General features: G+C 38.1%; 1 protein-coding gene across 2 annotated transcripts in view; it reads right to left on the bottom strand.

The window, feature by feature from the left end:
* CEP295 (centrosomal protein 295) overlaps window positions 1-27,651 on the bottom strand; it is a 52,834-nt gene that overhangs the window by 9,334 nt on the left and 15,849 nt on the right. For both annotated transcript variants that reach the window (XM_028119598.2, XM_028119601.2), the window contains exons 7-18: window positions 23,063-23,203; window positions 20,725-20,908; window positions 20,156-20,323; window positions 17,674-17,895; window positions 13,884-13,976; window positions 13,625-13,740; window positions 11,415-11,552; window positions 10,856-10,953; window positions 7,092-10,584; window positions 5,668-5,836; window positions 5,389-5,532; window positions 1,666-1,818 (exon numbers count right to left, since the gene is read on the bottom strand). In XM_028119598.2, coding sequence (XP_027975399.2) covers window positions 1,666-1,818; window positions 5,389-5,532; window positions 5,668-5,836; window positions 7,092-10,584; window positions 10,856-10,953; window positions 11,415-11,552; window positions 13,625-13,740; window positions 13,884-13,976; window positions 17,674-17,895; window positions 20,156-20,323; window positions 20,725-20,908; window positions 23,063-23,203 — 5,119 coding nt within the window. The remainder of the gene's footprint in view (window positions 1-1,665; window positions 1,819-5,388; window positions 5,533-5,667; window positions 5,837-7,091; window positions 10,585-10,855; window positions 10,954-11,414; window positions 11,553-13,624; window positions 13,741-13,883; window positions 13,977-17,673; window positions 17,896-20,155; window positions 20,324-20,724; window positions 20,909-23,062; window positions 23,204-27,651) is intronic.

Here is a 27,651-nt window from a genome sequence, read left to right as displayed (position 1 = left end):
CCAAACCACAAAAATGACCAAGCATCTCCTTATCTGGCCTGAATTAAGTCAGACAAAAAGTGTGATTTGATGTATTTTTAATGTCAAATATAATGAACAATTTTTAAAAATATTATTAGAGAGAGAGAATTAATCCCAAGCACGCTCTGTGCTGAGCATGGAGCCTGACACAGGGCTTGATCCCACGACCTGAGATCATGACCTGAGCCGAAACCAAGAGTCAGATGTTTAACCGACTGAGCCATCCAAGTGTTCTGAGAATGATGATTTATAGTAAAAGCTATACATGCTCATTATGATTTCAGAAAGCACCAAAAGTTATAAAGAAGGTAAATTCCTCCTTTTCCTACCACTCATAAGCAACCACTTACTGCACTTTGGTGTTTTTCTTTGTTGCTTTTTTTTATATGAGTAACTGCTTCTTTACTAGTTATAGCTTTCGTAAGCCTCACTCCATTATTCCCACCCTCCTGGATAATTCCTAAATGGAACTGCCCCTGCTTCCTGATAACATCCAATACTCATAAGTAGTGCCCCATTTCCTTGAAGCCTCTCCCAAATCACCTAATACAAGCCCAGATCTCACAGTAAGTCCTTTCTAATACCTGTACTGAGACACTGCTCCCAGTTCCCTGTTGTGAGCATTCTACCTCACTGCAACAAGTCACAACACTCAGGTCTGTTCAACTATAGGTAAGTTCCTGGTCCTCTTTGGCTGGAGGACACCAACAGTAGACTAAAAAGGAAGTACACATATCCACTGGCTAAATCTAAAAGAATGGTAACAGTTTTATTTTAAACTCTTGGCTCTCCCTCATCTCTCATTCTATTAAACTATAGTGACAGCAAAAATAAAAGGAAATCTGGTTAGAAAAGGTAACTGCTTAAAAGATACTTTGGAACTAATGCAGCAGTATGAATCAGAACTATGCTTTGTAGGGTAAGCAGTATTACAGACATGAAACAGTTATATATGCGCAGAAATTCAAAAGGGGAAAAAAAATTAATACTGGTTGTGTTTGGGAGGCAGGATTAAGTGATTTAAAGTTTTTTCCTGGTAACTCTCTTTTCCAAATATTTTAAAGTAAACATAAAGCATGTCATTTAGAATGCTACAGAATATTTTAAAGATAATATTTAATAGTATTAAATTAAATATGGACTGCTACAAATAGGCTTAAGTATAAAATTTGTGGAGGTTGCCAACGGTGAAAACCTCATATCATACCCTCATATACTTCCTATTAGCATTTATTTAGTAAAATAATTTAAAAGCAAAATTACTATTCTCTAAATAAACTTCACTCCCTCATTCAGCTTTCTGTGTAAAATAATATGTGATTTTTGTAAAAAAGAAAAAAAAAACTATAATATATGAACATATAAAATAGAAAGTGAAACCCAGCCTCCAAAAAAGGTAAACCTGTACTGACACTTTGGTGATTATCATTCCAGATAATTTTCAATGCATAAAGATAGGTTTTACTCCCTTCATTTAACAAGTACATAGAACCACATGGTCCAGATGCACCATAATGATTCTATTACCAACAGTCACTAAATCTATTCACCATTTCTCACTACAAATTACACTACAGTAAATAAATATCTTTTGACCACATACCCTTGTGCACAGCAATTCCACTGCCTATTTCTCTCTCTCACCTGCTTCCTTGGAGTCATCACCGCAGACGTTCTCCTGGGCAATGGGGTAAAGACAACCAAATGCATCACAGTTCAGTGGGCTCCCAAAGAAACTTTGTTCTCGGCTTACTGAGACCCTTAGAGGGTCCCTGTCTTGATAAAAATCTGGTTTACCTGGGAGGAAGAAAAGATGGACTCATTAGATTTTCACTTACGCTTCTAGTGTTAGTAGTTAAAATGAAAGTGGCAATTTAGATTGCAGGTAAAAATCTATGTAGAAAGAAAATAATAACCGCTTATCTTTCACACAGGCCTTTAAATTATTTCACTTCGATTTTACTAACTTTTTAATGATAGTCCCACTTCCAATACCAGATAATACTTCAGTATTGACTAATCACAGAAAAAAATGCCTGGAGAATTTACTAACCATGAATGGTATTATAAGATATAGTCTGTGTTCATAAAATAAAGTCAAAAATAGTCACAGCTAATCTGTGGTATAAGAAATCAAGGTAGAGGTTTAACCTGGAGAGAATGGACAGACTGGAACTGGGAGGACACAGGGGAGGGTTTGTGGAGTTCTCTAAGGTTCTAGTTTTTGACCCGAGTGGTGGCTACATAGGGGTGGTTATTCCAGCAGTAATCACTGAAATAAGTACTTGCGATTTGTGCACTTCTCTGAATGTTATACTTTGATACAAAAATAACAAGTAAGGAAACAGAGGAGGGGGAGATACCCCAAAGCAGAAGCTAATCTACCCTGCACAACCCTAGCAAAACGTGGCAATTCAAGGCACCAGGTATTACATAAGGAAAGTGTGCACCAGGGAACGAAAGACAGGGAGATTGTTTAGAAATATGTACTTGGAACAGATCCATCCCATCTCCTAAGATCCCTGTCCCTCAACATCATCCCCACAGAAGACGAAAGGTTTATTCTCTGGAGAAACTGAATCCAGTACACTCTGAAAACAGGGGGCTCAGCACCAAAAGGAAGCAACGGTGGAAAGAAGTGAGGATGCCATGAGGTAATCAGGGGTATTCAAGTCTGCACCTCAATGCAGATCCCCCCAGGTCTGGCTCCGTAACAGCAACAGCCAGACTTGTATCAAGCTCGGAGGATCTTTTCTTAAAGAAACTAAACTGTGAACTGCCTCAAGGAAAAGAACTCCAGATATTAAATTGAGGGTACCCAATGAGAAACCTCCTTTTCAAATGAAGTTCAGCAGGAAGCAAGGTCCCTGCTTACAAAATTTCTACTTAGCCTTTAGCATCCCACTCAAATATGCAAGATGTTAGAGAAAAGCCTCTAAAAAATGAGAAACAACAAAAAAGGAACAAAAGAATTCAGACAAACGGAGAAAATACAGGAACCCAAACAAAACATTATATATATTCAAATCAGGTAATACGTTGCACCCGTGAGAAAACAGAAAGATGCTATGAAAAAGGAAGAAAAACAAAACAAAACCAGGAAAAGAGCAAACTTTTAGAAACTGCAATTTGACAGTCAAAATGAAAATTCCTAAGTTAGAAAAAAAAAATTGAGGAAATTCTTCCAGAAAGAAAAACCGAAAGCAGAAGAGATGAGCTAGAGAAGAAAACTGGGGGGTCAATACAGGTCAGTATCTCTCAACACGACTGAGGAGCCTGTAGCTATTATCTGTCCTTCTACATGCCTCCTTCCCCTCCTATTGCCATGAAATATGAGCTACAGATACGCTGTGTAACTTTTTATGTACACCTGTGCTTTGGTACATGAACAGAGTAAGACTTTTCACCTCCCCAAGAACCAATTCTCACCTTCTTTGGAAGCAATAGCACCCTTATTAAGAACGCACGACAGAGCTCCCCAACTTTCAAGTGGAAGGTGAGTTTCACAGAGAAACTGGTGTGATCTCACCTTCTATTAGAGGTATGTGAAAGAAGTATTAGTGTGAGAAGACAGATATTTAACAGAAACTTTAAGCAAATAAAAAAAGGAGACAATTTACTATACAAGAAAGTTGTACAAAAAAAGGAAACAGAGTTCCACTGTCTTAGCAGTGAAAAACATTTATACATTAGCATGATGGCAATTTAGCTTAATATTTCCTAAAATTCATTGCCAACTCTTGTGGTAAATATAAGAAGAAACACATAAAAGACTTGAAAAGTGGCTGCTCTGGTAAGGTTAAGGGGTGAAGGGTGGGTAGGGGCAGGAAAAAAAATGCTGTTTCATGTTATAACCTTCTAGTGCTATTTGCCTTTTAAAACCATTTGCCTGTAATATTTTGACTAAAAGTACTACCCAAAGAAGTGTGATAAAGGCTAGGATAAGAGCTCCAAAGGTCCAGGAGAATAGGTCAGGCCCAGTTAACCAGAGAAGGGGCCCTTAATCAGCCCCACCCAGAGGAGCAAGATCATGAAGGGCCTGGCAGGTGAAGCTGGAGACTGAGACTCAATTTAGACCTATTCCTTGAATCGAACAGAAGCCCAGTGAAGAGTTTCAAACAGGGAGATGCAGAGAGAGCTTGCTCGGAATGTACCACGGGAAAATGAGAGTACAGCGAGGCTGGAAACAGGAAGCCATGGGGAGCTGTAGTAGCTCCCCATGAGAGAGAACTGACAGCCTGCATTCCTGAGTGGGAGGGAGAACAAGCGGACAGATGCCCAAGCTGAACAAGGAGAACTTGAGAACTGGTGATTTTTATTGGGTGTCGGAGAGATGAAGACAAGGGCAGCGTTAAGATTTACATCTAAGTACTTGCCCTGAAAAGAGAAGGCTCAAGGATAAGGAGGTGGTGGTGAAGGGTGAGCTATATGATAGTTTCCCTTTGAGACAAGGTGACATTTAAAAGCAATCACAAACATAACTCATCAAATCATAGGAATAAAAAAAAAATCATGGGAATCAATGGTGAGAATTTCCCAGGGTGCATTCTGAATTAGGGAAAGCACTAATTCCCAAATAGCTGTGGTTTGCCAAAGTTACAACTTCCATAAGATACAATAAGGAAGTAGAAAGGGGACTGATTCTTATGAGTTACTCTGAATCTCTACCTTCCCTAATTCTTTCAGTCAGAAACAAAGGTACAATATTTTGTGGCTTAAGACAAAAGTAGCTGTTAATATTGCACTTCTACGTACTCTTCTAGTGACAAAGCCAATTTTCCCCCTTAAAAAAGGATGTGCTTTGATAAATTTGATCAATTACTTGAGTCTGAATTCTAAAAATAATTATGAAATTCAAATAGGGCTATTTATTGAAGATCACAGGGAGGACTTTTCCTAGATAACTGCATCTAGGAAGAAGTACAGAGAAGAAATACAGTTGTAACTATCTTTAAATCCAGGATTTTAAGCATACTAATTATCCTATAAAAACTACAAGAAAACAGCAGTGAAGCTATTGAAGTAGAAAAGCAGCAAAGAAGAAAAGAAAACACAGAGTTACTCCTAAAGAAACAGGTTTAGAAAGAAGGCAGATATGAAAGGAAGCAGAGGGAAGCAAGTGTCAGAAGCAGAGGATACTGAAGAATTTCTGTCTACAGTAAACAGATTTTCACCATTTATGAGAAGAAACTAGTTACTTAATGCCATATTTAAGTCCAAATTTTAAATACTCTTTATGTAAACCATTTTTTTCTTTCATGAATACTCACAGCCTGTTTCTTCAAGACAAAAATTTAGCATCGTGAAAAAAATGTAGAAAACTGACAAACTATTAAAAAATCCTATTTTATCAAACCATTTATTTACCTAGTATAGACGTTCTGCCACTTGCTGGTGACTCTACCTCTGGTATAGCACTGAGTTCATGTTGGTTCAAGTCCAATCCACATTTCACTTTTGCTACAGGTGGCTTTGAGGATCTCCTGCCTAGTTCTTTGTCCAGATGCTCACCTATCAAGTCAGTGACAAATTTAGGCATAGTACAAATGTTAGCATACTACAAGCTTTTCTTCAGCCACCAGGTTGCTGAAGGTGAAAGTAAAGAATAATCAGGATAGTTACAATAAAAAAATGGAGTTATCTTACCACTTTGCTTGACACCACTCTCTTCTGAAGGCAGCTGATTGTCACCACAGTTGCTCCTACTCTCAAGACTAATGCCTTCCTGATCATCTCCTGCTAGGTCTTGGAGATGAGGAAGCCACTCTCTGAGCTTCTGAGTTTCTACATCACCTTCAGCTGTGGGCTTACTTATCTGAAAAAGTGGACAATTGAGGGTGGGGATGACACAAGATGAGGGATCATGTGAAGAATTCACCAGATGTGTATCATCCTTCTTAAATTAGAACCTCAACCAAATATTTCCATCAATTACACTATCACAATTTTAGAGATTTAAAAAAATGTGAAATGCTTCTAATACAGAAAAGGTGATACTTCCATTGAAAAGTATGGCCTTTCACAGGGCTTGGGCTTAAAAACTTAGCCTCTACTGTGTCTTTTAGTAAGACATTATACTTGAGTACTCTTCCCTGCTTTTCTTTCCCCATTACTTTTCCTTAAAATGACCAGGAAATCTCTACAACTCAAGCTCTCATGAACTCAACTCAGGCTTCATCAAAGGATTTATAGAATTCTATTTAGGCTAAATCATAGATTCAGGAAGTGGCCTATTAAAATGAAATGGATAGATTCACATCCAGGAGAATATACTGATCTCCCCTACAGAGAAACCATGAATGTCAATGTGACCATGCCAGAGTCTTCTCACCAATTCAATAACAAACAGCATGTCTAACTGCCCATCAGCCTAAAATCATGCCAGTTTTTGAACAGGTGGTGATACTGTCACTTAAGGAAAAAGGTGGTACTAATTTTGATTCAAATACAAATGTCAACAAAGTGCTATACAGAAAGCACAAGACTTGCTATTTGCATAAAAGAAATTCTAATTATTTTGCAATTTAATCTTTTTTAAAAAAAAGATTTTATTTTTGCGAGCGAGCGCGCACGCATGTGCTCACGAGTTGGGGGGAGGGGCAGAGGGAGAAGCAGACCCCCCCCACCCCTGCTGAGCAGGGAGCCCAACACGGGACTGGATCCCAGAACCCCGGGATCATGACCTGAGCCAAAGGCAGATGCTTAACCGACTGAGCCACCCAAGTGCCCTTGCAATTTAATCTTATGGTAAGCTCAAAGCCCTTTATAAAAAAACTTCAAATGACAATCTGCATTTTTAATGGTGTTTGCATTTGGCTATGTCAAACTAAGGCTGAAATCAGTTGGGCTTCAAACGACTATTAACCTCATAAATACCATGCAAGGTAGAGTCAATTTTTATGTTTTAATTTCAGTGTTTAAGGTAGAAAATTAAAGCAGTTAAGGTCAAACCATTTATTCTCAAATAACTGAGAATTTACTTAGGCCTGAGATTAAAAAAAATATCTAGCTTGTCTGAGTCGGGTTACCTCTATTTATTTAATTTCTAGGTATTCAAGTTTAATACATACCTGATTATATTTAAAGAAATCCTTCAAAGTCTCTTGATGTTTCTGTATCTGCTGCTGCAATGTTGTTTGTCTCTGTACAAGCAATTCTTCTTGGGCTTTTTGGCTATATTGCAGAACTTTCTTTTGTAGATCCAGCTGCTTCTGAAGTCCTATGTTATCTTGCTGAGTTAAGACAGGTTGTGAAAAACACACAAGTCTATCTTGAAATCTGGGGGTCATGGAATTGCTTGAGGGAGCTGCATGTTCATTCTTAGATGAATACAATTCACCATGGTTTTTAGATTTAACTTCAGCAAAAGGCAGTGGAATAAATGAATGCTCTCTTTCTGTGGGTAAAAACAAAAAGGGAATAGCATGCTCGGCAGATTCACTTTCAGTCAATTTTGTCTGTTTGTTTAACAGCAGTTCTTCCCGGTCCTCCTCATTAGAATGCACCATTTCCCTCTGTAAGTCCAACTGTGCTGTCAAAATATCTTGCAGAGGCAGAACAGGTGGTGATGAACTCGAAAGTCTATCCTGGGATGTTGGGATCTCAGGATGACTTGAGGGAACAGTACTGTTACTTCTGGTTGCAAGAGGCTTTTGGATTCTTTCAGAGTCAGCAACAGGCGGTGCTATCTGGGATAATGATGAAGAGCTAATCTGCTCAGATGATACCCTTTTCTCCAATTTACTTAGTCTTTGCAAAAGTACTTCTTCTTGGACTTCCTGTCTAGATCGAATGGCTTTCCTTTGTATTTCTAACTGCTCTTTAAGTACTTCCAAATCACCCTGGGGAAGCTGGACAAAATGCTCCGAAGATAACTTTTCCTCAAATTTATACTGTCTGGGCAAAACCAATTCTTTCTGGGTTTTCTTGCCACACAGAAGAGAATTTCTTTGTGCATGCAAGTGTTCCTGTTGAAGTGCAATCAAGTGATCTTGTTGAGGTAAAACAGGCTGTGATAAACCTAAAAGCCCATCAGGCAATCCTGGTACCTCAGAATGTCTTGAGGAACCTGTATTATCACTCTTAGTTGAACATGGTTCTTGGATTCTTCCAGATTCGCTAAGGGGTAATGAAGCAAATGAATGCTGTACAACTGGGGGTAGGAAGGAAGAGGAGCCAACATGCTCAGGAGATATTCCTTGCTTCCACTCACCCTGTTTGTGCAAAAGTAATTCTTCCTGAGCTTCCTGTCTAGATTGAACGATAGCTTCTCTCTGGGTAGCTAACCTTTCTCCAAGTGCCTTCAAATTATCTTGCTGAGGCCGAATAAGTTGTGATATCCTCAAAAGCCTATCCTGCAATTGTGGGATCTGAAGATGGCTTGAAAAATTTTTACTATCACTCTCTATTGAAGGAGGCTCCTGGGTTGTACCAGATTCAGCAGAAGGTAATGAAGTAAATGAAGGCTGTCCTACCTGGGGTCCGAATGAGGAGTCAGTTTGTTCTGAAGATACATTTCCTTGGGTTTTCTGGCTAAAATGAAGGTCCACCTTCTCTGTGTCCAGCCATTCTTGGTGTTCCTCCAAGCTAAGTTGTGAAAATCCCAGTCTTCCCTGAAATCTCGGGATCTCAGACTGGCTTAAGGGAACTGTACTGTCACTCTTGATTGGCATAAATTCCCGGAATCTTTCAGACTCAGCTACCTGGGACAGGGATAAAGAGGTACGAGTCTGTTCAGAAGAAACTGTTTTTTCTACTTCATGTGGTTTGTGTACAAATTCCCGAGTTTCTCGTTCAGCACCAAGCATTACCCTGTGTGTGTGAGACTGTTCTTGAAGTGCTGTCAAATTTTCTTGCCCTGGAAGGTTATGCTGTGGGAAACCACGAGGCTCATCCTGAAATGCTGGGATTACCGGACGACTGGAGGGCAGAACACTCTCCTTTTCAGATAAATAAAAGTTCTGAATTCTTCTTGGCTCAGTTTGAGCAGAAGTTTGTGAAGTAACTAAACACGGAGAAACCGCTGGTGGAAGTGAAGAACTCATTTGCCCAGACTTACTGTCTCCCAAATCCCTCTGTCTATGCAAAAGCAATTCTGCCTGGACTTCCCGCCCGGCCTGAAGAGCATCCCTCTGTGTAGTCACCTGTTCTCGGAGCAACTGCAAACTACCATGCAGAGGTAGGAACTGCTGTAGGAAACTCAAAGACCCAACCTGAGATTTTTGGTTTTCAGACTGGCCTGAGAGAAGTTCCTTCGCACTCTCAGATGAATACTGCTCCTGGATCTTCCCAGAATGAGTGCCAGCAGAAGGTAGTGAAGTCAATGTATGGTGAGCTATGTGAGAAGAGAGAGAAGGGGGTGCAGTCTGTTCAGACCATATTCTTCCATTCAATTCATTCTGTTTATGTACACATGATACTTCCTGGGCTTCTCGCCTCGCCTGAAGGCTGTCCCTCTGAATATTTAACTGTTCTTGGAGAAATTTAAAATTATCTTGCTGTGGTAAGACAGGCTGTGAAAAACTCAAAAGCCTATCCGGAAGTCGTGGGAGCCCAAGATGGCCTGAGGGAACTGCAGTATCATCCCTGGCTGGAGAAGATTCCTGGATTCTCCCCGATTCAGCTCTGGCAGAAGGCAGTGTGGCAAATGAATCCAGAGATACTAATGGAAGGGAGACAGAGAGGCCAGTCTGTCCTTCCAATTCTTTCTGTTTGTAGAAAAGCAATCGTTCCTGAGCTTCCTGTCTTGACCGAAGAACTTCCTTCTGTAGGTCTAACTGTTGTTGGAGAGCCTTCAAATTACCCAGCTGGGCTGTGATATTCTCTGAGGTTGGCAAAGACTTATCCTGCATTTGGCTGATTACAGAATGACTTACAGAAACTGTACTTTTGCTCATGGCTGAAAAGGATTCCTGGATTTTTCCAGATCCAACTGCAGCAGGCAGAGAACTAAAAGCATGCTCAGCTGCCAGTGGTTGGAATGAAGAACGTTCAGTTAGGATGGAGGGTATACTTTCCTTGTTTTCTGAGAACCTTTGCTGGGGATCTAAAGTTTGAAAAGTTGTTGCCCTAGATATTTCAGCTATTTCTTTAGGATCCTGTATTATTAGCAGCCTGTCATGTGACAAAGGCTTTGAAAGTGTATGAGAATCTTTATGAACCAATTTGTAGTCTCTCTGTTGTACTTCACTCTGTGAGAATTGCTTAGGCTGTTCCTGTGATTCCAAAGACTGCCTGGCTAAAACATCTGAAGTGATTAATTTGTCTGTTTCTACCTGTCTTTGTGGAAAGAGACTTTGTCTTGGAACCTGAAAATAATCTTGTTCTAATTTGGAGATCTGTATGGATGGTATAGGTTGATATTTGTTAGGACTCAACTTGGGTCTCTGACCTTGATCCCAATGCTCTGATATAACAGTGGGTCTTTGAGAATTCTGTGGCAGTACTGATGTAACAGAATCAGGTATCAATGAAGTGGCTAACCCGGATGAGTACTTTCCTTTTAACATAGTCTGATACTCGAGTAATCGTTTCCTGGCTGTTTCAACAGACTGTCTGTGAAACCTAAAACAAGCACAAAAAACCAAAGATTATTCTTTCTTGATGAAAAAAATGCCCTATATTCTCAAGTGTCTACACATTAAATTTAACAAATAGCAATTTAGGTTTGGCCATTATCATGATGGAAAAAGAACAACATTCATATTGCTCTTAGGGAAACATATATACTGTAGTTCTAAGGGAATCCTGATTAGATCTTCATATAAAACAAATAATAAATCCTGAAGAGGTAGCCACACAGTACATCACATATAAATTGTACCCTAGCTCATACCTGTTCTGCTGTAAAAGCTGATGTTGATAGTTACGAATCATCTGCCTATGATTATCTTCATCAGAAGTTACAGTGCATGGTGTTGGAGCAGTGCCAACCTAATAAACGACAAAGCTACTAATTAAAAGGCAAATCCAGAAACAAGTTCCTGTTTAAAATAAAAACAAGTATTGTATATAAACTGAAGTTCCACAATTGTAAACTTTCATACAGCTTTATTTTTCATAAAAAAGACTGGCACTTCCATTATTAAGAAATGAAGTAATCCACCATTCTCCTTTAGTGCCAAGTCCAAGAGCTCAACACACACATTATTTATAAATCAAGGTCACATATACTGGTACCCTTTAGAAACTGAAAGATGAAAGCCATTAGGTTTGTATAAGCTCATATATACATATATCTATATCTACCTATATATGCACACACATACAGTGTTAAAAGAAAAAAAATCACCAAATAAAAATTAGAAATGCATTTTACTTTCCTGAATGCTACGACTGCTCATGTTTTCTTATCCCCAACAATCTATGTAGGGATGAGATTTCCTGCAACCTACCCCAGTCTGCTGAGTTCTTTTCCTTTTTTCTTCTTCCAGCTGAGCCTTGAAGCAATCAGTTTCTAATCGTAACTTCTGTTGTTCAATTTGTTCAAGTAATTCCAACTGCTTTTGCTTCTGCTCTTCTATTTCCATTATCTAAGTAACAAAAATACTATCTATTAACAACAAACTCAGACAAAAGAAAAGTTTATATGAATTACATTGACAAGAAACCGATCTCATCACCAAGAATACCAGTTACCCGAGAAGAAAGTGGTAATGTTTTATCTGTTACTGCTCCTGCCAGAGGGAGGAAGAGGGTGCGATGGGAAAGGGGTAAGGAGAAAAAGGGAAGGAAAAAATAAACACATTAACTGTCCCTATGTCCTGTGGGAGCATGGTGAAACCTTGCTCACCACTCAAGACCCACCCCCAGAGAAGCAGCAAATGATGCTCAGCCAAATTCTGTGTTCACATCTTTAAATTTACAGTGTTCTCAGAAAGAAAAATGACCGAAGAAATTAAATATCAAGGCCTCACAAATAATTTGACTTCTTAGGCATACCCATAAAGGAGTGCAGTTATCTAGAGGCCAAATAATACATGAGCAACATTCTGTGTCTTCTGTCAGGTGTGAAACAGACGGGAAGACAATGGCAGAGGGCTGACACATAAACTCTAGTATTACACCAACACACACACACACGCACACGAACACCCAGAGATCCAAGTACTTAGAACATGTCAGAGGAGCTCCACACTTCGTAAGGACAGGGACTAGTCTGACTGGTTGTGTGCTAAATCCAGTACCTACTACAGTCCATAGAACACACATATTAAATAAATAGACATATTTTTAAACTTTTTCTAAAGCTTTGAGAAATACTTCACATACCGTAAAATTCACCCATTCAAAGTATTCACTTCAGCCTTTTTATATATTCACAGGGTTGTGCAAACATTACCACAAACTAATTTTAGGACTTTTTCAGTACCCCAAGAAGAAACCCCATACACACTAGCAGGCATTCCTCTTTCCTGCTTTCCCCTCATCCTTCCACCAGACTCAACCTTACCAATTATTAATCTACTTGCTGTCTCTAAGTATTTGCCTATTCTGGATATTAAAATAAATAAAATTATACAATATGTGCTCTTATGTGACCGCCTTCTTTCAGTTAGCATGTTCCCATATTCCATCGATGTTGCAGCAGCAGACACAAATATTTACTGAATAAGTAGAACAAGGAATGTATGGGAAGTTTTATAAAGAGGAACACTTCTGCTACAGAAAATGAAGAATGATCTTGTTTTCAAAATAAAAAATGTCTCAATCTGGTATTTCACCTATTCCTAATCAGGCAAGAGTGGCTACAGCTGAGTTCTTGTCTGCATCCTCCCTACTTTCCCCTCACTCATGGGAGCCACTGAACTTAGACCATTTACAGTTCTGTAGTACCTCTAGAACCACACTATCAACACTATAGTTACTAGCTACATGTGACTCTTAAAATTTAAATGAATTAAAGTTAAATAAAACTGAAAATTCAGTTACTCGTTATACTAATCATATTTCAAGTATTCAATAGCCCATGCAGCTAGGAGGTACCATAATGGGACATAGATATGGAACATTTCCATAACCAGAGAAAGCTCTGTTGGACGATACTGCTTTAGAATACTGATTAGAAAACACTCATCTGAGAAGAAATACTGGTTTATAGAATTCTTACTCCCCAGCTGTATGACTATAAACTAACTAGCTTAGTGACAATTAACATTTTTCAAGGAAATCTGTTAAAAAAAATCTTGTATTAAAGCAAATGGGACCAAAATTATAGTTAAGGAGGTTGAATTAACAATCTTTCTTCTGAAATACTATTTTTCAAAAAAACTTTTGAGGTTATAAAGCCTAGATGAATTCAACATTTATTGAAGACTTACCATGTACAAAGCATTGCACCAGAAACTATGTAAAGTAAATAGAATTTTCAAAAAAGACAGTCTCTGTCTTTAACGAAAAGTATTAAATACAAAACAGAATGCAGTAAGGGTCAAATGAGTAATATAAGCAAAGATGAAGTATCTTCTATCAGCTGAATGAATAAAACAAGACAGAAGAAATAGTATCAAAAGCAGCCAGACAGTAAGACAAATTTCATTGATCACATAAAATTATAGAACCTAGGGGAAGAAAGAAACCTCTAAAAATAAAAATTTCAGATTACCTGTTTCTGCCTTGCTGCCATTCTAATTCTGGCTGCTGCTTCTTGAGGATGAAGTAGAACTGAACTCTGAGCTACAGCTGTGATAGGCTGAGCCTCCTTTATTTCTAAGAGAATCCCTAAAACAAAAATTAGTTTCAATAATTTAGAATTCTGACACCGCTATAATTCTCTTTATTCATTTACCACATATGTAATTTTGTTAGGAAAAAAATGTTAAGTTGAGCAACTTTAACTTGAGAATGTGATAAAAAACAAATACCTTGTTCCTTTTCAGAGTCTGTATCCAATGAAAGTGCTTTCTCTTCACTAGTAAGTGGTCCAGAGTCAACTGTTAGAGTATCACTCTCAGCAACTGTAGTAGATATATTATTAGGAACATATTATCACTGTAAGCCTAAATCTGAACAAAGTAACAAAAACCTGCATTCGGATTAACAATTCAATTTTGGTCCCTCTGTCATATTTAGTTAAGATCCAGTCATGTTCCAGATGACTGCATATTTTATCCATTAAACTTGAGCCTAGTACCAGAAGACAGATGGGAGACTAAAATTGTGAACCAAAAGGAAAAAAATGAAGAACTGATTAAAAAGGTTTACTGACAGTTTCAAACACCAGGAAAAAGCAAAGAAGAACAGAATAAGCAAAACACCTAAGTTTAAAGAGAAGCTTAAGGAATGTATCCCTGCCATTTTTAGATAGGATTTTTCTTATTTCTGAAATCAGAACGGAGAAGGAAGTTAAAGCAGTTTCTTAGACCATATCAGGGTAGTCAGAAACTCTGCATCAAGCATTCAATCACTCACTCATTTATGCAGCTCCTACTTATGTGCTGCATGCTGGGGATACAGTGGCAAATTTTAAAAAGGCCTAAAGGAGGTTTTACAGGGCAAGTGGGGGGACAGAAACATTAATCTTCCTAAGAAAAAATTACAAAACTAGTAACTGGTAAGTGCTATCTATATAAGAGAAAGGATTATGCAGTAGAGTATTACAGGAGAATCTGAATTAGACTAGGGGCTCAGGTGAGATTGTCTTAGGAAATGACATTTAGGAAGGCATCTGAAAGGTAAGAAGGAATCAGCCAGGTAAAGAAGGTGGGGAGGCAGGAATGAATAAGAGATGGAGTCAGACAAACAGGAGGACGAATGAAGCAAGATTATGCGGGAGAAAGCCAACTCATACAGGGCCTTTTAAAAAAAATAACGTGGTTATGGATTGAAGATGAAAGAGCCTCCTTTTACTGAATTCCAAAACCACACTCTCTCCTACTTTGTCGGCCACTCCTTTTGGACACCTTTGCTGTCTGCCCCTTCTTTAGTCATCTTCTAAATGCTGGAGTTCCTCAAATGGTCTCATAAGACCTCTCCTCACCAAATTCTTTCTCCTAAAAGAGTTCTTCTATGCCCGTGGCTTTAAATATCATATCTACATGTGACTTCCAAACCACTCTTGTTTTAAGCTACTCAATCCAGCAAATACTAATTGAGCATCTTTTATATCCAAGGCACTGGTCTTGCCCTGGGGATACAGCAATGAAGAAAACCCAGTTCGTCTCTTCAGTGGAACTGGAGGATGTACAGGGTGGAGAAAGGGTCAAGAAGCAAATAAACCAAGGAAGTAAATTTATGGTACAAGAGCTGCTTGTAAGAGCAATGGAAGGAGTGAAGGTAAGAGCTATGGAGAAAAAGTAGGGTAAGGGGGGTAGGGAGTGAAGGCTATAGGAGGAGGAGGAGTGTAGAAACTTGCCATTTTATTATTTTTTTAAAGATTCTGTTTATTTATTTGACAGAGAGAGACAAAGCGAGAGGGAACACAAGCAGGGGGAGAGGCAGAGGGAGAAGCAGGCTTCCCGCGGAGCAGGGAGCCCGATGTGGGGCTCGATCCCAGGACCCCGGGACCACAACCTGAGCCGAAGGCAGATGCTTAAAGACTGAGCCACCCAGGTGCCCCAAAACTTGCCATTTTATACAGAGTGAACAGAGAAGGCCTCGCTGAGAAAGCCATGTCTCAACAAGTATCTAAAGAAAGTGAGTGAGGCACAGAAATATCCAAGAGCTCCCCAGACAAAAAGACCAGCAATTTGCAAAGACCATGTAAGTCATGTTTGCTGTGTTCGAGGAACAGCCAGGAAGCCAGTGCTTATGGTTGAGTAGTTTGGGAGGGAGGTGTGGGAGAAAATGAAGTTAGAGAAAGTGAGGGTGAAAGAAATGGTGGGAGAGGGGTGTATATGTGTATGTATTATACAAGGCTTTGATGCCACTGTAAGTACTTTGGTTTTAACTGAATGAATTGGGTAGTTGTTGGGAGGCTTCCCCGAGCAATGACTAGAGGTGATTTGGATTTTAAGAAGATTCTGGGACTAGATCGTAGCAGGGAGGTGCAAAATCTGAAGACAGACCAGTTAGGAGGCCACTGCCAAGAATTTACATTGGACAAGAAGCACAGCTTAAACCAGGATGGTAGGTGGTGAGAACTGGCTGGAGTGTGGATAGGTTTTAGAAGTGAGACCAACAGGATTGGCAATGATTTGGATGTAGGATATGAAGAATGGGAACTAGAACGCCAAGCTTTTTGACTTGAGTGACAGAATTTCATTGCCACTTACTGAAATGTGGAAGTATGTAGGAAAAGCAAGGGGAGGGTGGGAACGGATATTAAGAGTTCACTTTTGGAAAAGTTTAAGATGTGATTATAAGATGTCAAATAGACATTTAAGTAAATGAGTGGAGTTCAAAGGAGAGGTCAAGGCTAGAAAGACACTCATGTCATCAGAATAAAGATGATAATGTAAAGTCATGACAATAGCATTCAACCAGGGAGTGTGAAAGCATCTGAGAAACAAGCTCTGGGAGCGATGACTAGTGGTTGTAGAGATGAGAACAGCAGCGAAAGAAATCAAAAAGGAGGAGCCACTAAGGTAGGAAAACTAAGAGGGTGTTATCAAGAGGTCAAGTGAAGAAATTAGTTCCAGATCTCCTGTTGTACTTAGGATAAAGTCCAAAATCTAGACACAGACTGTATATCACTTCTTTCAGAAGCCTGGTAGCAAAATACTTCCATACAAATCCAATCATATTTTTTAAAAAATACAGAAGATAAAACTCTAAGAAAAAAAAAAAAGAAAGGAATTACATAATCACGACTCATTTGTTAGTCTGTAACTCCACATAATGTTCTGGCTTGACCTTTCTAACTTCTGGAAATTTATTTCACAGCCTTTTCATCTACCAAAAAAAACTTCTTTAAGAGTGACAAAGAAACCAAATTTCTGGTGGCAATGTGAAATAAACACACAATACCATGTATTCAAAGCTGTTAACCCGTTCATATTCTTTGATTCAGGAATTCTTTCAAGAGTTGTTCCTAAGGAAATAAAGATGTACGCAAAGACCGCTAAAAAGATGCTCACAATAGCACAAAAAAATAACAAGAAAAATTAGAAACTGGCTAAATGTTTTAACAATAACAAACTGGTTAATTCTGATTCATCAGTTACACTGGACTATTACTAATATATACGGCTGACCCTTGAACAACGGCAGAGTTAGAAGCCAAACCCTCCCACTTACAACTTCTGACTCTCCAAAAACTTTACTAATAGCCTGTGTTGGCTGGGAGCCTTACCAATAACATACTCAGTTGATTAATACATATTTTGTATATGTATTACATGCTATATTCTTAAAATACCTTCCTAATTTTTTCTGTAACTTTAGGCTGTGCAGTTTCTGTTTTCTTAAACTGTCACAACCTTCAAAAAATCTTCTGTTTATGCAAAAAAACCAAGCATATAATTGGACCCATGTAGTTCAAACCTGTTTTTCAAGAGTCAACCATGTATAAATACTACTACTACGTTAAAGTGTGTCTGGAAGAAGGTTCATGAAGGTTTTTAAACATTTACTGCCTTGAAGTAGCAGCACTATTGGCTTTAAGCATTTTCTTCCTTTTGACCACTATTCTTTGATGTTTCAGGAATGAGCATATTTTTGAACAACTTAGAAAGGGTCTGTGTGCTACAAAATGAGACTCTTGGAGAGAACCACCTTGTTCCTGCCCAGAAGATGATGCTCTCTCTTCACCAACAGTTGCTCCTGATTCGACTGTTGGTGCTTTACTCTCAGTTTCACTAAGAGTTGTGATCACTTCACTTTCATCCTCAGACGTGGATTTAATTGTCCAGAGAGATTTTTGGCTTCGGATCTTATTTAATAATTTCTTAAAAAGAATTTTTGAAGGGACCTGGTGGGTCTTCATTGCCAAGGGAACTAAAAGAAAAGAAAAAAAACTTACTTAGGACCTGTTCTATGCCAAGCAAATTATTCCATTTTACTTAGCAACCGCACAAACACTAGTTAAGATAAAAGCACTTTATATTCCTCTATATTTTTTCATTTATAATTTAACAGCATGTACAATTATATTTGACCCCAACTGCAATTTTATAACCAAGAATAATTTTCAATTTAAATTTAAATAAAGGCACCAAAATTCAACTATTTTCCAACAATATGCATGCAACACCGATTTTAAGCTTAAAATTTATCACGGAGAGGTTTATTCTGCTTGCTAAATGTCAACAGAATGCATATCACATAATTAACCTGTGTGAGATTAGCATTCAAAATGTTCTGTAAGATTTTATACTCTATCCTAGAGAAGGGTCCCAAATATGGGTCTGTACTTCTTAGTAAGCTACAGAGGAAAACATTAACTAGTTATAACCTTAAAAGCCAATCAGGTGCTCCCAAATTATTCCTGGTATTATCTGGAGAAAATTTTTCCCACCTATCTTCATAAAGAGATCCCTTTCAGTTAAAAAGAAAATTCTTCAGTTATTTCCCCAAACATTCTTCCCTATGGGTTGGTGGTACAACACCAAAACTCAGCATAGTACAAACAATTCTCTAAGGGGACAAAACTGTGCTGTAAATACATGGTTCTCTGGCTTAATCAAGGAATAAAATTTAAGAAATCCATTAAAGTTGAAAACTGGTGAACTACAGTTTTGCCTGACATACTTTTTAAAAAACTTTGTAATTTTAACTTACAAACAATAAAGTACACAAAACCTAAGAGTAGAGCTCAAAGAGTTTTACATGTATCTATGTAACACCATCCAGATCATTATGTAGAACATTATGAGCACCTAGAAAGCTCCCTCATGCCCCTTCCCATTCAGTTCAACCCTAAAGATAACCACTGTTCTAATCTCAAGACCAGATTAGTTTTGTCTGTTTACTTTAACTTCATAAATATGGAATTATAGTTAGGTATTCTTTTCTGCCTTCTTTCAATCATCATTAGTCTGTGACACACGCATATTTAAGAAATTAAATTTGTTGCCAATATTAAAAAAAAAAGAATTTTTTGAATCAATGGGATTCCTACATTCTTTTGAAAAATCAAGAGAACTGGCAACATTGAGCAATTCCAAATGGGATTAGCAGGAGCTGAAAAGTAACTGTCCCTTTGGATAAGGCAAGAATTACAATTCTGACAAACTAGAGATCTGAATAATACTCCCAATTAAAAAACTGAAAACGCTGGATGAAACAGTAAAACTATCTTCCTTAAAGGCACTGCTGATCTGGTAAGGAAATCAAAGATTCTTCAGAGGCTAGAAAGAAAGTATAACTGGGAATTCTGGAAGGAAGTGAACCTTAAACCCATCTTCTGATGTTTCTGACAAACCACAGTAACCTTACACTGTTAGACAGCAGTGTGGACATAGGAGGCAGGGATAGAACCTAGAGTCTAATAGGAGTCTCACCCAAGGAGTCGAACAGGAGACCCACATAGAGTTGGAACCTCAAAGGGCTACCTATCCACAGTATAAGATAAAGATTTATAAGCTTGAGTGGTTTTGAACAAAGGCAGTATTAGTAGGTGGTAGGGAGGCGGGAGAGATCAAAATAAAGAGAACTTGGTCTCTAAGGAGACATGAAGTAAAGGGGGAGGTGTTACAGGTAATGTTCACTGGTCTGGCTTAAGACAATTACAGATTGTGGTACCATTCACTAACATGAGGAAGACAAGGTTTCAGTACGCAAGGGAGGTTTAAATGTATAGTCAGACAGGGAGCTTTAAGTAGCTGTGAGACAGCCAAGTGAAAGAATTAAGAATGGTGGGGATAGAGGTGAAGTTCAGAAGAGAGACTGAAGTTTGTGTTACTCATTATTGTTCATGAAGTACTTAGCAGTAATTAACATAGCAAGATCTTTGCTGATTTGATGAAAGTCTAAAGATAATGCTGAACCTTCAAAGAAATTCAGAATTGGGCATCTAACTTAAATAACCTAAAAATCTTCAGACTATATGTACATGTGAACAAAATGACTTTCCTATGTATATGAAAAGGATATTTAATGATGGAAAATCTAAAAACATGGCTTCTTTCTTCCATCACTCCCATTAGTATTAGTCATTTGTTTGCACTAAAATTAGACCAGATTTTCCTGTTGGCAAATTACTAGCATTTTTTTTTCTATGAAATATGGTAATATTCAGCTCAGAAGTTGTTTTTACCGTCTGCTTCACTAGAACATATTGTTTCAGCTTCTGTCACTGGAATGTTTTCAGTTTCTCCTACACTTTCTTGTTCCATTGAAAGGTCCAGTTCTTCATCTTGGATCTGATCAGTCACAGTGGGCAAAGTTTCTGGTTCGAGGTGCAAAATCAAGTTTCCTTTCACTTCTCAGTAAAGAAACAGAGAGATAGGTTTCCATTCTGAAATGACTAAAAAGAACTTGAGCATAAAATTTTAAAGGCCATTTGTTTTTTAGGATTTTATTTATTTGTCAGAGAGAGAGAGACAGTGAACACAAGCAGGCTCCCTGCTGAGCAAGGAACCCGATGCGGGGCTCGATCCCAGGACTCCGGGATCATGACCTGAGCCAAAGGCAGATGCTTAACCGACTGAGCCACCCAGGCGCCCCATGAAAGGTCATTATCATTTCTAAGTCTAAAATATGAGGGTCTCTTTCAAACCGAGAACTCATCCCAACATAAAAACTGCTTTGTCAATACAAACATATTCCCCCAGCAAAACACTTAGAAGCACTGCTGAAAGCTTATGGCAAGTGAAAGAGTCTTACTCCTGTCTGCATTGTACATGTCTTCAAAGGCAAATTCCAGCTCTCTCTGCCAGTCTTCCTTCATTTCACTGCGTTTGTACGGAAGCTCGACTAGTTGCGGTGGCATCTGCGCTACAGTCTGTCTCCTACGTGCCAGGTCCTCTTGTTGGAGCTGTTTGAGTTCTTTCATTAGTTTCTCCTGAGTCTTCAAGAACAGAGGGACTTAATCAACAACAGTTCGGTCACAGACTTTAGACAGTAACATTAACAGGAAGGGAAAAGTGGAGAAATCATGAGGAACAAGGCCTGGAGTTTTCTCCCTGCCCCTTCCCCGTGTTCTGCCACAAAAAGACATTAACTGTCCATTCAAAGACATTTATTGAAAGCCAGGTACCACGTGAGATGCTCGGAACACAATCTCACTCCTAGCCTAGAGATCAACATGCAGGTAATTAGTATTACGTTAGCATTATGGAAGGACAGGTCAGCCACAAGGTTTCCAAATTGTCTGCTGGTTACAGATCTCCTTTCTCAGGATGGCTGTGAAGTGACAGTCTCTGTGAGCTGCCGTGGCTCCTGCAGGGTACTTTGTTCCAGTTCTCCCTGCAGCCAGCAGAATGTACGTAACAGTCCTGGGTAAGGACCAAGATCCAGAGTGACTGGCTTAACAGATATTTCTTGTTACTGGCTAATATGAAAGTTTAAGTACAATGTTTTGGTGAGGTTATCTAACTACGTTTTGGTGGTGAAGGATAATGAGGAACGATAAGGGAAGACCTCTCATCCCGAGTTGAGGATTTAGCCAGATAGAAGTGGGTGAAAGAGAAGGAGTACAAGTAAGAAAGAGTAGCTGGAGCACAGAGGTATGGGGATGAAGGCACAGGGCATTCGGGGAGAATACACTGCTCTAGGGTATGGGTAGAAAGGGTATGCACAAGGAGAAAAGATAGTATTGGAGAAGCAGGTAGAAGCCAAATACTAGTTACAACAGACTCTAGGAGGAAGTTAAGATCCCAAGGCACAATGCGGTCTGCAGCAAAAAGGCTTCCCCAGGGAAAAGGAAATCCTCTACCAGTGGTGAGACTGCACGTTTTGATGACCATTCTCACATAAGAGACACTAAGTCAAAAGGCAGAGAGCCCGTGTAATAGTGTTTGCCAAGTGATAATACAAACACTACTTATTCTTATATAAAGTTTTATAAATTCATTTCTTTTGTATTAAGATTCAAACGATTTCACTAAATTTTCAACGTTATCTGAATATATGATTTCTGGCTCACTGAAAGTATGGCATATTATTCTATTTGAATTATTTTATAATAACTACCATCACCACTGACATTTGCTGTGAGCCTATGAAGTTCCGGGCACAATTCTAAGGGCTTTAACTCATTTAATCCTCACAAAATAGACAATAAAACAGAACTCAGAGATGTTAGGTAACTTGCCTGAGGTCAACCAGCTAAGCAGTGAAGAAGGGAGAAAATTCCAGGCGGACTGTGGAGTCCACCTTCTTAACTACTAAACACTCTGATTTATGGAAGAATGCGTTCAGTTTATAATTGCTTTTCTATCAGTTTAAATCTTAGATGAGAATTACTGGTAATAATTCAATCAGTTATTTTAGTCATAATTTACTCCCAGTTTACAAAATCTAAAAATTTAAGGAAGGTCGTTTATAAATCAGTTAAAATTATTATACCAATGAACTTTAAGACCTTTAATTCCCACAGAAATACTTAAAAACTCACTCTTCACATGAGTGTTTGAAACATCCAAATGTATTAGTCAAATACAGAAGAAATGGTTTGACTTCGAAAATGAATCATTTTTATGCTACGTTTCAGGATAAACACTGAATAAGCGTGACAGAAGCTAAAATTATAAAGCCAATTTTCATAATATGTATCGTATGGCTCTATGACACTTTTTCAAAGCTCCCTGATAGCCAGGATCATGACTCTACCTTTGAATCAATACTCTGCAAAGCCAACAAGTGCTTTGCTCAGTAAATATTTAATAAACAGAATCCTAAAATCTGCAGAGCACAAATGCAATTCATTAAATAAGAAAAGTGATTCATTTCTTTTCAGGCCATTTCTGGCTGATGAAAATACTAAACTTTTAATAAATTCATCATTATAAAAACTTTTAGAACAGCAATATACTGTGAGAATTGCTGCACCCAACCTGAATTTCAAACAGGAGGTAAAAGTCGGGAAACTTGAAATTACGTGAGCTGAAGACTGTTATTTTCACATTCTTCACACCTCTGTACTTTGAAACCATTTATACTGATCCGTTAGTTCTAGTCTTTCAGTCCGACTACCAGTAGTGGTCCCAGCCAGAATTCTTACTTGAGCCAAATGGATCTTTTTCATTGCTTGGAAACCCCGTACATGTGCCTTTTCACACTGTTCCATTCTCTCCTGTGCTGCTTGTTTTTGTCGTTCTTCCAATCTCTTAGCTTCTTCTTCAGCAGCCAAATGAGGATCTGGCTAGCAATCAATAACATTTTAGACAATTTCAGAAATTGTGAAATAAAGTGATAACTAAAAAACAACCTTAAAATCATGTTTTCCTACTTATATAAAATTAAAAAAGAAGAGTTGTATTTTTAAATGCCCACAATTACGAAGCACATGTATGAAAAATATAAAATTGTTCGTGAAAGTTTAGCAAGCTGGTTCATTTTAAACCAGATCACACTATTCTCACCCACACATTTCTCCATCGTTGTTTTGTTAAGAAATTCCAGTAAAACAGTGTTGTAAGCACTCACAAAGCCAGTAGTTAAGAAGCCACAGACGGCAAAGGTCATTTAGAGAAGCACTGAGATTTGTCTTTGGTTTTCAGTCAACATCTGCTGCTTGACTTCAACCTCAGGAAGGTCAAATCACCAAACAACTACTTTAATATAATTTCTGACTTCCTAAAACTTGTACATAATCAATGATTATGTGATTGTTCAGTCAGCTATCATCTCACCAAGCTAACAATAGCAAGTAAGTGGGGGAAGGGCACATTACCTGGATTTACTATTATGCCTGAATGTTCACTTTCAAATATGGGTAAGCATTCCAAATGTAACTTTAAGTAAACATCTCCTTATGTTATTTTATATATCAAAATTCTTAGGTGAAATAATGATGATGATTATGAAAGCTATCATAGTTGACCCTTAACAGATTTAAACTGTGCAAGTCCACTTACACATGGGTTTATTCCAATAAATATATTGGAAAATATTTTGGAGATTTGCAAAAATTTGAAAAAACTAGCAGATGAATCATGTAGCCTGGAAATACTGAAAAATTAAGAAAAGTTAGATATGCCATGAATGCATAAAATATATGTAAGGTACTAGTCTATTTTATCATTTACTGCCATAAATACATAAAAATCTCTTATATAAAGTTAAAATTTATCAAAACTTACACACATAAGCACTTACAGACCAAACATGGAAGGCATTCACAGTCGAAAGAAATGTAAACATAAAGATTCAGTATTTAAGTCATAACTGCATAAAATTAACGGTAGTACATCCTGTACTACTGTAATTTTTAGCCACGTCCTGTTGCTATCGCAGTGAGCTCAAGTGTTCTATCTGCTTAAAACACTGTGTGACACTAATCATTCCTGCGTGAGCAATTCAACTCACCAGTAAATCGTGTATGGTGGCAAAAAGTGACTGTCTCGTGGTTCTTGTGTATTTTTCACTGTGTTTATGAGAGTAATACCGTAAACTCTGAATAACATCATGGGGCCCATACAAAGTACCACTAGTGATACTGGAAGCGCTCCCAAGAAGCAGAGACAAGTCATGACATTACAAGAAAAAGTTGCACTGCTTGATATACACTGTGGGTTGTGGTCTGCAGCTGCAGTAGCCTGCCATGAATCCAGTGTGAGGAAATTGTAAAAAAAGAAAAGGGAATTTATAAAGCTTTCGCTGCAGCTACAATAGCAGGCATGAAAACCTTGCACTTTTTGCAAAATAACTTTTATCTCATATTGAAAATGCAGCTTTTCTGTAGGTGAATTGTTGCAAGAAAACACATACCTATTAATTCTAATATGATTCAAGAAAAAGGAAGTCTTTTTTTCTTTTCTAAGGATTTTATTTATTTATTAATGAGAGACAGAGAGAGAGAGAGAGGAAGAGGGAGAAGCAGGCTTCCCGCGGAGCAAGGAGCCCAATGCGGGGCTCGATCCCAGGACCCTGGGATCATGACCTGAGCCGAAGGCAGACGCCTAACCATCTGAGCCACCCAGGCGCCCAAGAAAAAGGAAGTCTTAAAGCAAAAGGAAGGTGAAAGACCTGAAGCTGGAGAATTTAGAGCAAGCAAAGGACAGTTTGGTAATTTTAGAAAGAGATTTGGCTTAAAAAGATCAAGATAACAGAAGCAGCAGCAGTTTCCAGGGTGTATTTAAGAAAATCAATGAAGAGAAAGGGTATCTGCCTGAACACGTTTTTAATGCAGAGGAAAATACCCTATTGGGAGGGGGGACAACATGCTGCAAAGGGCACTTATTAGCATGGAAAAGAGGTGAGCATTAGGGATTTAAGGCAAGGAGGGATAGGTTAACTACTGTTTTGTGCAAATGCACACAAGTTTATGATCAGGACTGACCTTATCTGTAAAGCTGTAACCCTCGAGCCTTCAGAAGGGAAAAGATAAACCCCAGCTGTCAGTCCTTTGGTTGTCCAAGAAGGCCTGGACAAGTAGAACCCTTTCTCTTGATTGGTTCTATAGGTGCTTTGTTGCTGATGTCAGATAGTACCTTATGACCCCTGATCTGGAGGCTAAATTAGAGACGTTGTGTTTGGGAGCAAGCAGACCACGTCAACACTTTCAATATTATATCCCTTTTGAGCCAATAAATATTTATGTAAATCTACATAAAACCAGGCAGAACAACAAAAGCTAGATTAAATCAATAATGTAGTCTTCAAAACATTTATTTAGGGAATTAAAATGCATAAAATTAAATGAAGTAACTTCTAGGAACAATATTTCATTCCACTTAGGCCATGAAATTTTTAAGAAAAAAATTGTTTGGAAATTCGTCATATCATTTGAGGGTGAATTAATAGCAGAATGTCAATTTTGCTAAACCAAAATTTTAAGGGAAGGAAAAACTTTAAAATATACAACACTCAAAATAAACATATTCAGTCCAAACACAATGAGGTATATGAAGGATATGAAGAAAATAAGGGTTAGAGTCACTGTCCGAACTTCAAAACAGGATTTTACAAGAATTTTTAGGAAGGCAATCCTTTATAGATTTGTGTTAATGACACTAAAAATTTATATAAAAATCTGGTCCAAATAATTGTTAGATTACATTTTTAGTAGTTGAATCCAGCACGTATAGGAAACTTGCAAAAACTGTGAATCCCAAGCAAAAATTTTTCGAAAACATGTTTCTAAAAACTTTTCCATGAATTATACTCTGCAGTGCATGAAACAGTGATATTATTAAATATGCTATTTCTGCATCTTGTACATCAGACATTTGGACAGAAATCTTTTTAAGTATGACAGCAGAGTTTCTGCTTTACTTGTCTATTTTGCGGGTCTCACAGCAAACAATATGGTGGACTGGATTAGAAAAATACTCCTAGGGGCACCTGGGTGGCTCAGTCGGTTAAGCATCTGCCTTCAGCTCAGGTCATGATCCCAGGGTCCTGGGATTGAGCCCTGCATCGGGCTCCCTGCTCAGCGGGAAGCCTGCTTCTCCCTCTCTCTGCCTGCTGTTCCCTGTGCCTGTGTGCCCACGTGTGCTCTCTTGCTCTCTCTCTGTGTCAAATAAATAAATACGATCTTTAAAAAAAAAAAAGAAAGAAAAAATACTTCTAGGAAAAAAAAAATCTATTTTAAACAAATGCTATGCTATGCAACTATCGTTAACAAAGAACAAACACAATGAAGGCCATGAATAATTTAGAAATTGCAAGCATGTTCTGTTAGTTGTGTGCATAGAAAGCAAACGTGGCGGAACATAATTCAGAGAAGAACTGGCTCTAAGTGGGAATATAGTGGACTGAGCGATTCTACTTCAGCCAAATACAAATTTTATGACATGTAAGAGATTTTAGAACTACTTTATCAGGATTCAAGCAAAATATGACAGCACTCGTACATGTTTTAGGCTGACTGAACACATGAAAATAATTTATTTGCAGAAAGCAGCTAAAGAAATCACCAACCATGTATGCCAAGAGGGCAAGTATTTTTTGCATGATACCCACTGTAAAGATCCTATCATTCTACTCCAGAAAAGATGCTAAATTATTGTGCATGTGATATAAGCTTAGATGCAGATGAAAAGTCTGAGGTAATTTTATTATCTGGAAAACCAAACACATTGCTCCACAAGGTTTAAAAGAGAGAGATTTTTCTCAAGTGATGATATAAAGTAGCAAATAAAGAAAATATCAGAATGCTTCAGTTTGTGGGACTGTTTTTATAAAACTGCATTATACTACTGATCCAATCTTCAAGCCAGAAACTGAAGAGAGAGGTCTTTTAGTTACAATCAAAGAGAAAAGTTTAATAACTCACTGTAAGACTATCAGTGGTACCCTATACTATAGCTAGGTAAACACACATTTTTCTTCATCAATATTACTTGAGAGAGAACTATTTAGTACTGCAAAATGTAATATAGTAACCACAAAAACAAGTTAGCTACAGACTGAAGTTACTGTTTTTTGTTACAGTAATATTCAAGTTGTAATAATAATTTACAATTTTAAACAAATCAAGATTTATTCTTATTTCTTGGAAGTTAATTCTACAATGAGAATACTCATCTTAGGTCTTGATGAATAGCGATTTTAACAACTGCCATTAAGCATGTAACCAAAATGTGTATTTGCTGTGATCTAAACTCCACAGGAAAGCTATATTGAGAAAGTCTGTTTTCCCAGGAG

This window comes from Eumetopias jubatus, unplaced genomic scaffold (assembly GCF_037043125.1).
Source record: "Eumetopias jubatus isolate StellerSeaLion01/CBP00866 unplaced genomic scaffold, mEumJub1_p1.0 scaffold_13, whole genome shotgun sequence".
Classification (NCBI taxonomy): Eukaryota; Metazoa; Chordata; class Mammalia; order Carnivora; family Otariidae; genus Eumetopias; species Eumetopias jubatus.
Note: the sequence above shows the minus strand (reverse complement) of the source record. Positions and strands in the feature narration are given on the sequence as shown.